This window comes from Colletotrichum costaricense, assembly GCF_030867565.1.
Source record: "Colletotrichum costaricense strain IMI 309622 chromosome Unknown Scaffold_4.1, whole genome shotgun sequence".
NCBI classification, from domain to species: domain Eukaryota; kingdom Fungi; phylum Ascomycota; class Sordariomycetes; order Glomerellales; family Glomerellaceae; genus Colletotrichum; species Colletotrichum costaricense.
The window spans coordinates 1,500,244-1,512,823 of record NW_026848233.1 but is presented as its reverse complement, the minus strand read 5'-3'; the positions used below and the strand labels follow the sequence as shown (position 1 = coordinate 1,512,823).

Here is a 12,580-nt window from a genome sequence, read left to right as displayed (position 1 = left end):
CTTGTACCGTCCAAGTCAGGTGCGCGCCACGCAGGTACCAAGCCCGACGGGTAGAACTACCAACGTAAAGCGCGGCTGTCGACGCCTCGACCACGTCCCGTCCCAAGTACCCGAGTACGTCGTCTATACTTTGGGCAAGGCTAGCACGCTCGAGCATATGCTGCCCTTTCGCCCACCTACCAAAGTACTGTACGGAGACTTTGCAAGTCTACCTACCTTACCTACCTTGCTGCAGAGTATGGCAACGTGAGGTAGGTATTCGTGCACCAGCATTAAGAGAAAAGCCCCCCAGTCCACAAGGTGCCGGTATCTGTCTCTCCCGCTCGCCATCGCCTCTAGCGCCAGGCCACGGGCAAGAGCTCTGTTCTCCCCCCATCTCTTCCAATCCGAGCAGCCCATCACTAGCCTTTACCTGGGCTAGTCAACTTAAGGTCAGGACTCAGCGTAACGTAGGATAGGGTACGGCGTCACGGCGTCTAGGGCATGCGGATACGCATTGCGCCTCCCTCGGGGTAGGAAGAATCAGAAGAAGCCAAAAAAGCGCCACTGATGATGGGTAGGCAAGGGCACGGAGACTATGGGAGGGGCGGCCATGGCATGGAATGGGACGGGATGGGGGTTCGAGTTGGTGGGCAGTCTCTCCTTTCTCGCGCATCTACACTACGAAAGGCAGACCAAAAGTGCAGATTTGTAGAGTCCCCCATGCTGGCTACGGATACTAGCATCGGGTCTGATCAAGGTTGAGGAGGAAGGGTGTGTGCGCTATGATTTCTCTTCTTCTCCTGCGACTATGACGGATGTGGACGGATAGGATAGTCAGGACGAGGGGTACGAAGTAGGGAAAGAAGAATTGTTCCCAAGTTAACCGTACTCTGGAGGTGGGTTCTGACGGCTGACTTGCCTGACGTCCAAGCCATGAGTTAATCAATCGCCAATGCCTGTAGAATAGAGATGAGATATGCAGGGTCTTTCTCTGCCAAAGCAGAGGAAGGGGAACAAAATACATCAAAACTCGACTCTCCGACCCTAGGTGCCATCTACGCCATACCGGATACGTAGTCAGCCAGCATCATGTCCAGATTCAGACCTGCCATGGCTTGACTCGGAACGGCGCTTGCTCGCCAGTGTCGCCACAAAGTCCCCTTGGGCTGAGATGGATGTCGCGATATCTGAGAGGGGAATGGCTCCAGGGCCGGGGTAGGGGACCATGTATTCCGGTCCAACGACTTTTTGATACTATCCTCCTCCTTGCGAAGCTAAATGCCTGATGACAGCACTCGCCGTCCCGCTGGCTGAAAGGAGCGAAAGAATGATGGATGTGGTGGTAGTGGTGGTGGTGTGCGAGCGTGCCTGCCTGCGTGCCTTGTGATGGCATCGCGTTCTGCGGTCTCTGCACTCGGCAAAGTGTGAAAGTGTCAAGACGAGCATGAAAGTAAAAAGAGTGGAGGGCAGGCCAAGAGAAGGGCTCTTAATGGTGACATTTTGTCCATATTCCATCGACGAGACCAACCGCAGCGTATCACGGGCGTCGAGATGCCGGCTTTGGCTCCTCTCAAGTGGCTCCCGTCAATTTGCTGGGAAAAGGTCTCCGGTCTCTCCCAAAGCCATTGGAAAAGTACGGATACCAGTATTCCGTATGGATACCCAGGACAGGTTGTAATGAAGACTGTGGGCGCATTCTTGTTGTCGTCGTCGGTTCGGTTCCTCATGTCTTCCTCTCTCTCTTGTCCCTTTCCCACTCCAACGCACGCAAATTCGCATCTGGCGTTGATACGGATACTGCGTTCAACGCTCGTTCGCTTGGGAGCGTCCCACCCTCTGGTATTCAAACAATATCAATGGCATCCTTGCGAAGAGGAGAGACCAGGGCGGGTTCGAAAGGTAGCGTGGGCGTTTGAAAGGGCAAAATGTAGGGGTAAGCCTTGGAGAAAGGCGCAAAGAACCAGAAAAGGTGGGCCCGAGGGCTGTACTGAATACCTTCCTCTCGTTCTTTCTTGCTGCCCGTCTGTCTCCTCCCACCCTTCCTTTGCCTGCGATGAAAATAAGCAACCACAAGCCAATGTCGATGAGAGCGCCAAGAAATACCTCTCTCAGACGGATCCTGAGCAACTTTGGAGAGAGAAAGAGCAGGGGCTCTCTCTGACGACGGGGGGGGGGGACTAAAGCGGGGACGTGAAAAAAGAGGGAAAGGAAGGGTGGTACGGCGTGCGTTTAACCCTCCAAGTGGATACCAGGGCGTCTTTCGACGGCTACCACTGACGTAAGGCACGTCAATGTATTGATGCGTTTCGAGCAAGGGTGTGCAAGATTGAAACAACCTCCACAGTGCCCACCCGGACACTGCTGTCATCAACTGGCAGGGGCCAAGGCAAAGGGAAGGGGGGGCACCGGGGCCCTTTTGGGGGGGGGATTGTGCCCTTGGTTTGTTCGTCAGTGAGGAAGTCGATGTATCCGTTCCTAGTGTAGTGTACGGAGTATTGAAGTGGAGGGAAGCGAATGAGGAGGGGAAAGAGGAGCTGCCAATTCGATTCGACCGCAAGCCGACGCAAGAAGAAGTTGCCCCCATGCTTTCAACACTGCAAAGTACCTACACTACGTATCTCGAGATCAAAATTGCCAGCAGAAAGAAGCGTCAACTTTTGGGTCTGATACGTACCTGCAAGATTCGGAAGAAAGTCACACGGCCAGGAAGTGGGAAGCTGCACTTGCACTGCACGCCAGGATCTGTTCTGTCCTGCCCCATCCCACATGTACAACCAATCCCTTTGCTTTCCACGCCCATTATTGCATGCTGCGTACTGTACTATGTAGAGTACGGAGCACTTCATACCTGGAAGGGGGAGGGGGGAAGATGACAAGGGACCTGCTACAAGATGAGAGCGGGCGGTCTTGAATGAGAGGGTGCTGCTGGAACCACATCGCAACCGTGGGTTTGGGCAGCAAGAATGCATGGTCAAAGACAGAAGGGTTCGACATTGTCGTCATATCATGGCATCTCTGTTACGATGACGGCCCATGCCTGTAACCCATCATCATTCAACGCAACAAAGACACATGTGTGTTGCCGAGCAAAACAGAAAAGTGCTTTTGACCGTGTGGGCTCGGCGGGAACAACCAGCCTTACTGTTCCTGTGGGAATGTCAATTCCGGCAATAAGTGACAGACAAGCCACTGAGCCTCACATTAACATGGTGGCAGTCGCGCGTACGAAGCCGCATTCAATGTCATCGAGTCAACCAACCCGGTGCTACCAACCACGAAACAAGCAAACGGTATATACGTACAGCTCCGATAAGCTGCCGCCATAGCTACTGTTAATTCAAGTCAAGTGCTTGGCTCTTCCATCGTATGCGTTTCTCATATGATCCGCTCCCAAGGAACCGATCTCTGGTTGATGAATTGCACGTTGTTTTTCCAATGGCTTGCATGCAAACATGAGCCTGGGTTCTTGATGACGAACTTTGTTCGCTCTCTAATATGAAGGAACACCTTCCATGATGGATGTACGGAAATCGCGTCAATAATGACATTTCCCGTGGCTGCATCTAGGACACACAGAATATCCATACTGTTACATGTATGACGCGGGTGCCAGCTTACTCGTCTGGGATGAGGCAGTGAACCTCCCAAAGGTGGCTACGGTTCATGTGGCCTTGGGTATCCGTATCTGCCTGTGTCGAGTATGACGGGGGTTGACGGAGGTAAACCGCATGGGGGGTGGTAGTGTCGTCTGTGAGGCCAGTGGATTTTGACTGACGTAGCGTGCCTCTTTTCATCCTTTCCATAATCAGGATTCTTTCCTTCTCGTGTTTGAGTTACGGCATGCTGGACGACGAGGACGAGAAACCATGATCTGGCAGCATTGGTTGGTCGGCCATCCAGCCGGCCAGGCATTGCTTGTCAGCATCCAAACGGCCCAGCAATTACATCAACGATCCGGGGTACCCTCGATCAACGCTGCCCCTCATCCATCCTACAATGGCGCAAGTGGAGATGTTGCCCTTTCTCCAGACGTTTCCCAGCGCACCACATGTCATCGTCTGCCTCGCGCAGATTTAGCTATTGCCCGTGGAAGAATAACCCAAAAGATCTCTTTTCTTCACGTGTTGAGCAGGAAAAGTGTCCGTCTCGCCGTGTCTGCAGGGTACCGTCCTCCACCCGAAGCTGCCGTTAAGGCCCCCATTGCTCTCCACACCAAGAATCTTTCATCTCTCAGGAAAATTCCATACCCAACTTGGACAGCATCCACCATGGGCTATTGCGAAGATGGAGATGCTTGGCAATATTTGAAGGTCTGGAAGGCTCTCTTGATAAATATCACCAAGAAATGATGGGTCGCAAACGCCTTCCGGACAAAAAAGTATGCTCAACATATCGATGTATACTCCGTACACTCCCCTTGACTCTCAGTTTGTCGGTGTCCCTTACAACAAACATGGGATACGGAGATCGAGGCACACTCTGGAGTGTAAACACTCAAGGCCTGGCAGCAATGTCTCGCGGCTTCCCGGATCTTCGATGCCTGAGGTCCGAGTGAGGGTTGGCATTGCCTAGGAATATGTCCTCTATCCCCAATGCGATGCATAGCAGGGGTTGGCAGGATTAGCGTAGGTGTCCGCAGAGAGAGAGAGAGAGAGAGGGCAAAAAGGGAAAGCAAAAAAACGGAAAACAGAGGAACTCGGTACTTGATTGCACCAGAGACAAGATCCACACAATCTGCAAGGATATACAGGGGAGATGATCCACCGTTCCTTTTCAGGGAGATGACGGGTGATGGGAGTGGCGCCGCACTAGCAGCTTTTCCGCTGCAGCCAGACAACGACCGCTGCCTCTGCAAGTGCCACACACCAACACTTTGACGCCCTCGAATTCAACCGCTCTATTCTCACGATTCGCTCTTTGCCCATGGCCGGTGTCGCGACGCTAGCTAGGACTCTGAGAGTGCGGAACGTTCCTGCAACCCCGGTTGTTTCTCCGCCTCCCTAGCAGAGACCGGGGCAAACGGGATATTGAAGAGCGGTCACGAAGTGCCCATTGCCCGCAACAGACTAATCTCTGACACAATCCCCTAGTGTCATCTAATCGTGCTTAGTGCGCAAGCTGGACCCTGATGAGCATTTTGCCTCCTTGATTGCAACGGTTCAAGGCAGCCAATCATCATTGGCCTCTGTTTCAAAGACATGCCGAACTGAGATTCCTGTGTCAACAGCAACACTTCAAGTAACCTCCACGTTCTGAAGAGGCTTAGAAGCTAAGCAGAGGCTGCGCTGGCACGATGGTTGGCGCTTCGACGACTTCTTCGCGGCAATCAAAAGCGGCCCGATATCAGTTCAGAGGCGCGTGTCCATGAACTAGGGGAATCACCGTGGAACTGCCCAAAACTTTCGTGTGAGCTTCCATCTCGTGGCAAGGTCCGAAGACAAGAAGAAGTGGCAAATAACATCTGCCGTGATAGCCCAATAGAGATGGCTTCATTTGGCCCCCATCCAAAAACGGATTCCCTGGAGCCGATAACAAGAACCCATCTTCTTAATAACGGATAATTCTTTTTGAATTCTTCTGGATCACGACCCGGGTCCCTAGGGCCTAGGAGATGGCAGGTGGGGTCCTCAGCTCAAAGGCCATCTGTCGGCTGAAGACCCTGGCAGCCTGGGCAGAGCCAGGCCTGAAGTGTAAAGTTCTCTTCGGCAATAAAATCCCCGGACGATAGTCTCCAGTGTGTAGAGTTCCGCAGATGATCGGCCAGGAACAACCCTGCCTGATGGAACGCCGGTTTAGGAGACTGGCCCAATAAACCTTTCAGCAACAGCCGACAGACAAGGAATTGTTGGGTGAGGATGAGCCGTCTTTGGAGGACTCAACAGCCTTTGCTGGGTCAACTCTGCAGGTCCTTTCCCGAAGAAGATGATCAGATGGTGGTGTTTTCGGAATGAGCGAAATGGGATATGCGGAACATGGAGAGTTGCGACAAGGTTCTCGAGATTGCCCCCAGCGTTCATCTCAAATCAAAGCTTCACTATGCCCTATTCGAAAGGATGGCAATTGGCGGTAACCTCGAAAGAGACAGTTGAAACACGCTAGACATGGGAGGTCCATGCCCAAAGTGTTGATAGCAGCAACGTTAAGGTCGCCGATGAGCCCGGGGACCCAGGTGAGTGAACAGACTTCGAAGTCTGAGAACGTGCCAACCAGCCAACGTAGCGGAGACTGACAAGCACCTCAGCGCTGATCCAGCAGTTTTTGAAATGGCTTCGTCGATGGAGTGGGATCTCGACATGATGATTTCTTGTCGTTGAGAGTGGGACATGCTGGTTGGGAAAAGCTTCCATGGCAGGCAACCCGACGAGACCCGGCTCCATCAGCTCAAGGGGAGCGAACGCGTCCTCTCCACATGCAGAACCCGATGGTAGGTGGCGACGACAGCCGGCTATCCATCCGTACTCCGTACACGAGAAAGCCGCGCTCGTCCCTTGACCGAGCAATGAGTCTATTGGAAAACGGCGCGACGGCTCGGTGAGCCACGGGATGATTAAGCCTGGCCCCCAAAGCTTCTGGCAGTCAACGGCATTGAGTAGGGCCGAACGCACAGGAGAATTCATGGAGCCGTCAATGAGGTGCAGTTGAGCGTGGAGTGCCACCTGATCCAGATACCCGAGATGATGACGGCGCCGATCACCGCCCAGAGTCCGGCGGCGGAACGGCACCTGACTGATCTTCTCTCCCAAAACAACGACAGGGTCGCATTGAAGGAAACATTCTCTGTCGGCCGGAATCTGTAGGCAATCTGTCATATTACCGTCCAAGCGGATGAGCGGGCTGCGGGCGGCCGGGCTTGTGCGGAATCAGAGTGGATGTTTGCAACCTGCCAAAGTCGGTGATGGTCAATAGTGAGGGCACGACCCACAGCGCCTCGGGTGCAACGTTGGTGGTGGATTAAAGTTCGAGAGGGAAAAAATGCAATGTCGAGGACGGGGTTGAATAGGGTTGCCTAGTGTAAGGCCAGGTGGGATTCGACGATAATGGATGGCAGTGCAGGCACATCGCGGCAGCTGAGTACGAGAAACTCATCAAAAGCACCCTTGGCGATAGTTGTTATGAAAGGAGTGCGTCTATGTAAAGGGGTGCGCATTGGCTGCCGTCTGAGTGTGCACTGCGAGCGAGAGCGGAGGAGACGGGAGAGCATAGCGATCAAGCAGCCTACCCCTTGCTGATTGAATTGACCAGGGAATGTCTCAGAATCGACATGGATTCCCCAAAGGCGGGTCTTCTTGTCTCTCCAAAGCAATCAAGCAATCCAGAGAGACTCCAGACAGCTCCCTTGGCATTGAACTGTATGGAGACGCTATACTGGAACTGACAGTAGCGCATTGTATCATCCTAGCTCTTCTGCAGCCCACAGCGGGGAATGTCGATCATGACCGTTTTCTGTTGTCCTGCAGACGGCCCAGCCGTGCCAGCCTCACTTTGTCAAGGTTCCTGTGCCTGGGGTGCCTGAAGCGCAGAGTACCATCGTGTTGTTTCTTGTCTCTGGGCTCCTAGAGTTGATCGAGGAGGCTTAATTAGAGCGAGGAAGAGCCGTGAGGCGCGCCAGTGGTGAGAAATGGTAATAGAAACATGACAGGATGCGCGCTGGCCGTTGGCCGCTTGGTCGTTTTCTCTTGTTCCCCAAGGCTCGATTATCTAGGGTCCGGGACGGCAGCGAAGCCCTAGCTGAAGATTTTAGCGGCTAGGCGTGTCCTGCGTGCTGCTACACTACAGACATACCTGTGGGGGGAGGAGGGAGGCCTTGCATATCCGTACGGATACTGCTGTTGTTATTGAGAAATGAGGTGCTGTTGGTGACTTGATGTTGCTGCTCGAAGCCATGCAATTCGATAACCATGTGAACAGGCATTGATTTGGATTTCTATGTGGGGCCATCAGAGCGTCGTCGCCAGATAGATGGCCAGCAGTGGGTTGGCACATGGTTTCTCGAAGTCGAAATTTCCTGTTCTCGCATTTTGCGGGTGTGCGGTTGCATTGGAAATAATGGAGCAGCCATTTTGACGATGCTAAGCGGCATCTGTCTGAGAGCCAGCGTGTCCAGGATGCGCAGGATGCGAGATGGAGCCGCTGAACTACCAGCACTCTCTCGCGCTCAGGTATCATGTAAGGTTTTTTTTTGTAGTGTTGGAAGCCGGCTCGAAATAGCTATGGAAGGCCGGGGAGAGATGGAGCGATTGATCCCGTCCCATCCTGTCATGTCTCTCTCGTGTTCGGCGGTGTGCTACCCGTGGTCCGTTCCTGAAAAAAGGGGGGAAAGGCAAAACCGAGAGGCCTTCAGACGTGTTGTAGTCAACGTCGGAAGCTCGGTTGTATGTTGTGTGAGCTTCTCAGCTTCTGAAGATGGTGGAGCGAATGACAGGTGACGCGCGTATCCTGTTGCAGACGACTTGTGGCTGACAGCCAAACGCCCTGAGCAACGCCTACCGAGACGGGACGAACGTCTCCCTGGCAGCATCGGAATGTTCGTGTTGATCCCGTAGCTCCAGTTTAATGCCATGGAAGGACATGGCCGTAAGAGCAGAGGGAAAGGCCAAAGCCCAAATGCCATGGCAGAGGCCAAAGAGGCAGGGCCGCGAGCCATGTAGCTGCATCTTCTAATGGCGGGATTGCTGGAGCCGGCAAGCCTTGTGCCAGCACACGAGTAACGGTGCGAATCGGTCAGGACAAGAACAGAATAGCATGGAGCTACTAGGCGGCGGCGTCATGCTGAGGTCAAGGCGATGTGGACTGACTAGCGCCGAGAAAGGGGATAGTTCGAAGGAAATGTCCACCTTGGTCAAAGCCGCGAACGAGGAACTTCGGAGGGTAACAAGAAAGTGAAGTCAGCGCTGGACAGCATCGACGATGAAGTACATGGTGAGCGTGTGGATGCCATCATTGCTCAGACTTGTTGTGGATGGAACTCGAAAGGCAGGGTATTGTTGACAGGACATAGTCATGTAATCTTGATCCGATGTGGTCGACTCGCGCTGAGGGGTGAGGGTTTGGGTTTGACCTGGTAGGAGACAGACGTTGGCGTTAAGAAAGGCAAATGTGGTCTTTCGCTTTCTCAGTGGTGAGGTTGGATGACATGAGGTCAGCGTTGTCAAAATCGGACGGATGTTGTCGAGATGGTTCCTAATCAATTACCTAAGGTAAGGCAAGGCGGGAGAGGAAGGCGAGACTTCCGGGCGGCTGCCCTGAACAGTTGTGCACTCATTCCAGTCGGGTGATTTCATTCTCAATTGCTTCCTTCCTTACCGTGAAATCAGGGCAGCTATATTCTATTCTGAAGGCAGGTATCCGTACCTACCTTACTGCGTAGGCAAAGCATTGAATAAGGCACGCTTCTTCCCTTGGTACCAGTCATCTGACACCTCTTAGCGTACATACACATTTGATGTCGAGGCAGGTGTATGCGTACGGAGCTCTCGGTACTCGGTAGGGCTGGCTGTGCTTGCCGCATCTTCACGCCCCCAAACATGGGGGAAACCGAGCGTGGAAGGGGCATCGTGGGATATGTTTCGAAACACTCAATGACGTAAACGCCCCTTGCGAGCCTGCTTTCGCCTACCTCTTATTCCGAAACAGCAAGAGGTCACCTTGCGATCTTTCCCCTTTTCCCAATTAATTATCTACCGTGCTACATCACCCTTTCAACCTTCCACCGATTCCACCTTCCGTCTGATATGTGCACAGGCAGGCACGTAGGTATGCATACCTACTCAGGTCATCTCCATGTAAGGTACCTACAAAAGTATCAAAAGTACGGATACCCCCCTCTTTCTCACCTTGAGTAAAATGGAAAGCAGGATGCATACCGAATAGGAACGCCCCAGCTTGTGTACCGCGAGTTTATTAACTTTTCTTTCCCCGGAATTGTTTCGTCCCAGCAATTCAGATCATCCCCGTAACAACTTTTCGACTGTCATTCGAGAGATATCGACCGAAACGCACTTCCGCCTTCACATTTGCATTTGCGGATGCACCGGCCTGCGCAGCCAGCCCCGTGCCCGGCGTTATCGCACACAGCTGTTGCGGTTTGCCACTCTTGTTTTCCGGGTCGGTCCTTGAGGATGAGGCTTTCCAGACACAAATTTGATTCGGACAAGGCCTTCCCAACACAACGACGCGCAACCCCCGCGCCAACGCTCCCTCCATACCTTCCTTGTCCACACTCATCCTCCCTTACAGATGCTTCAGATCTGGGATTCAGCAGGAAACTCACAATATCCTGCCATCCCTCTCGTCCTTGCTATACAGATACCTCCGTGCCTCCATAGCTGTCAGGTGCTGTTCGAGTCACTCTCAACACCACTCAACAGTCATGGCCTGCCAAGCTTGACTTACTCGCTCAGTCATGGAGACGGCACAGTTGCTCCGTCATCTTCCCTGCAACTTGCAAGCTTGCGAGAACTTACTCCGTCGTTCCGAACGTCCCCCGGCGCCAAACCGTTTGCTAGTGGAATGCGCTGACCAAAGTATTCCAATGCGCCAACCTGCACCTTGCGCAGCCCTGCGCTTTTGGCGCAAACTTTGTTCCCAGAAGTGCCTGCTGAGCATTTGCATATGCACTAATCAGCAATCCCGCGGTAAATCCGCCGCTGCCTTCACCGAACTTGAATGGTCACGGAGCACGCTGGCGGCCTGCCTGCCAGTGCAGCAGTGCCTGCTTCTTGCGGCTTGGTAAATAAAATGGGGTGGAGCAGTCTGGGGAAGCTTTCGGGCGATGTTGAATCCTCGTGGGAGAAGGGACGACAGCACGATGACAACGATGATCTATGACGATCATGGAGATCTCGCACATGAGACGACACGAGGACGATGTCGATATGATTTAGGGACGAAACGCCAGCTAACGATATGTCTTCTTCTGTGCTGTCGAACACGGTCGAAACCATGCTGTTGCTTGTGAGCATGCCCATTCTCGGATAGGTCCTGAAAACCGCCACTTCCCCCCTCCCCTCTCCCTTGGATCGAAAGTTCACAACGGCGCGTCGGCACTACGACCTCAGTATCTGTATCTGTGACGACTCTTTTCTAATCAGATGAGACATGGCGCAGTGGTCTGGTTGAATGCGTACCGCATACCTTAAACACGCCTTGCCTTCCATTCCCTTGGTCTAGTGCTTCGATAGAGCCGGCATGTAAATGAGGCAAGATTGTCTAGGGAATCCGAGTCTCATCGGCTTTCCGCTGTGGCTGTCTCGAACATGTCTTTCCATATAGAGTCCCGCTATGCCCGCCTCAAGATTCGCCCATTCCTCCTGCAAAGAGCCCCTGTCCTGCCAGTGAATTTGGCCGAGCTCACCGAGACAGTGCTTACTGTTTTAGTTTTGGTCGTTATCCACGTTATCTAGAGATGAAGACGGCGCCGCGGGACTTGAAAAAATTCCCGGGGGTGAAATGTCGATCGTTGCTTAAGAGGAACACCAATATGGAGTTTGGGGGACTGAAGTGTACACTAGGAACGCCTCAAGTCAGCCCAGACTATGGCCGTCTAGCCTTAACTCAGTTTACCCAGTTGACGCAGGCGCGCAGATCCCCCGCAGTGTCCCTTTGCGCGAGAGGCAACGCTGACGCCGTCGCGACCGTTTCCTTTGCCAGTGAGGCTTGAGAACACACGTAGACGCGGTCTGGAGAAAAAGGAAGCAAAGATGGGGCGCCTTTTGGTAGTGAGCCGAGTGTGAGACGGCGCGGATGTCCGCAAACCGCTGGACGAAAACAACGGAATGTCTCAGGAGCCAGGAAAGCCGCTCGCTTGTGCGGATTACATTGCGTTGTGGGCACTTTCGGGGGTTTGCATATCCGAGCAAGAGCAAGCCTACGGCAGAGACCAAGAACCGTAATTCACTTTCCGATATCGCCTCTTGCAGTCGCAGCGCCACCAGGCCTAGCGACTTTACACAGCGAACCGGTTGCGATGGGGTTGGCGAACTCAGGAATTGAGGCTCTTTGCACTCGAAACGAGACCTTGATCCCGTTTCCCTCCATATTTTACACTACAACATTCGACAATCTACCCGCGTTGGCTCACCTGAATCTCGCATTTTTCGACAGGAGGGGTTTTCATTCCCCACGGGAACTGTACCATACAGCGAAGGGGAAGGGGGGAGGGAACAGAAGAACAACAAGCTAATAAAGGGCAGCGTGGTACCGACAGCAACATCAGGAGCGCAACCCGCAGCCTGCCAGCCCACCGCCAACCGAGCGTGCCAACCGACCAACCAAACCAGCCCTGCCCCTGAGTGAGTTGCATTCCGTCGACATCTCAAACAACGCAAAAGAGGGGAGAAGGGGACGGCGATATGCTGCCCCCTGACCCACAAGATAGGTACGGTGGTACTGCTGATCGCGGCGTCGACGACAATGACAGACGGCGACGACACTTGAATCTTGACTTACGATATTGACGTGAGAGCGCCAGGGACTTGCAACTTTTTTTTCTTTAAGGTGGGAAGCTTGAATAAGTGGTTCATTTTGCTAACCGAACAAGGTATCCTTTCGCCCGGCTGTTCCTGCGGCACGGAGCCAAGCTCTCCCCCGTACGGAGGTG

The 12,580-nt window shown here is 53.4% G+C and overlaps 4 protein-coding genes across 4 annotated transcripts; 1 reads left to right on the top strand and 3 right to left on the bottom strand.

Annotated features, from left to right (window-relative positions):
• Positions 1–3,848: 3,848 nt before the first annotated feature.
• On the top strand, positions 3,849–4,331 carry CCOS01_04551 (uncharacterized protein; the record flags this gene model as incomplete). Its single annotated transcript, XM_060452732.1, has 1 exon — positions 3,849–4,331. One exon carries the CDS (start codon positions 3,849–3,851, stop codon positions 4,329–4,331), a length of 483 nt encoding a protein of 160 aa, XP_060316690.1.
• Positions 4,332–6,077: 1,746 nt separating this feature from the next.
• CCOS01_04550 (uncharacterized protein) lies at positions 6,078–6,791 on the bottom strand (the record flags this gene model as incomplete). The annotated part of the gene is made up of 1 exon (XM_060452731.1): positions 6,078–6,791. The coding sequence occupies one exon, from the start codon at positions 6,789–6,791 to the stop codon at positions 6,078–6,080; it is 714 nt and encodes a 237-aa protein (XP_060316689.1).
• Positions 6,792–7,676: 885 nt separating this feature from the next.
• Positions 7,677–8,148, bottom strand: CCOS01_04549 (uncharacterized protein; the record flags this gene model as incomplete). Its single annotated transcript, XM_060452730.1, has 2 exons — positions 7,677–7,706; positions 7,765–8,148. The coding sequence occupies 2 exons, from the start codon at positions 8,146–8,148 to the stop codon at positions 7,677–7,679; spliced, it is 414 nt and encodes a 137-aa protein (XP_060316688.1).
• A 3,387-nt stretch (positions 8,149–11,535) lies between these two features.
• On the bottom strand, positions 11,536–11,796 carry CCOS01_04548 (uncharacterized protein; the record flags this gene model as incomplete). Its single annotated transcript, XM_060452729.1, has 1 exon — positions 11,536–11,796. A coding segment is annotated over one exon (261 nt), but the record flags the coding sequence as incomplete, so codon positions are not given.
• Positions 11,797–12,580: the final 784 nt, after the last annotated feature.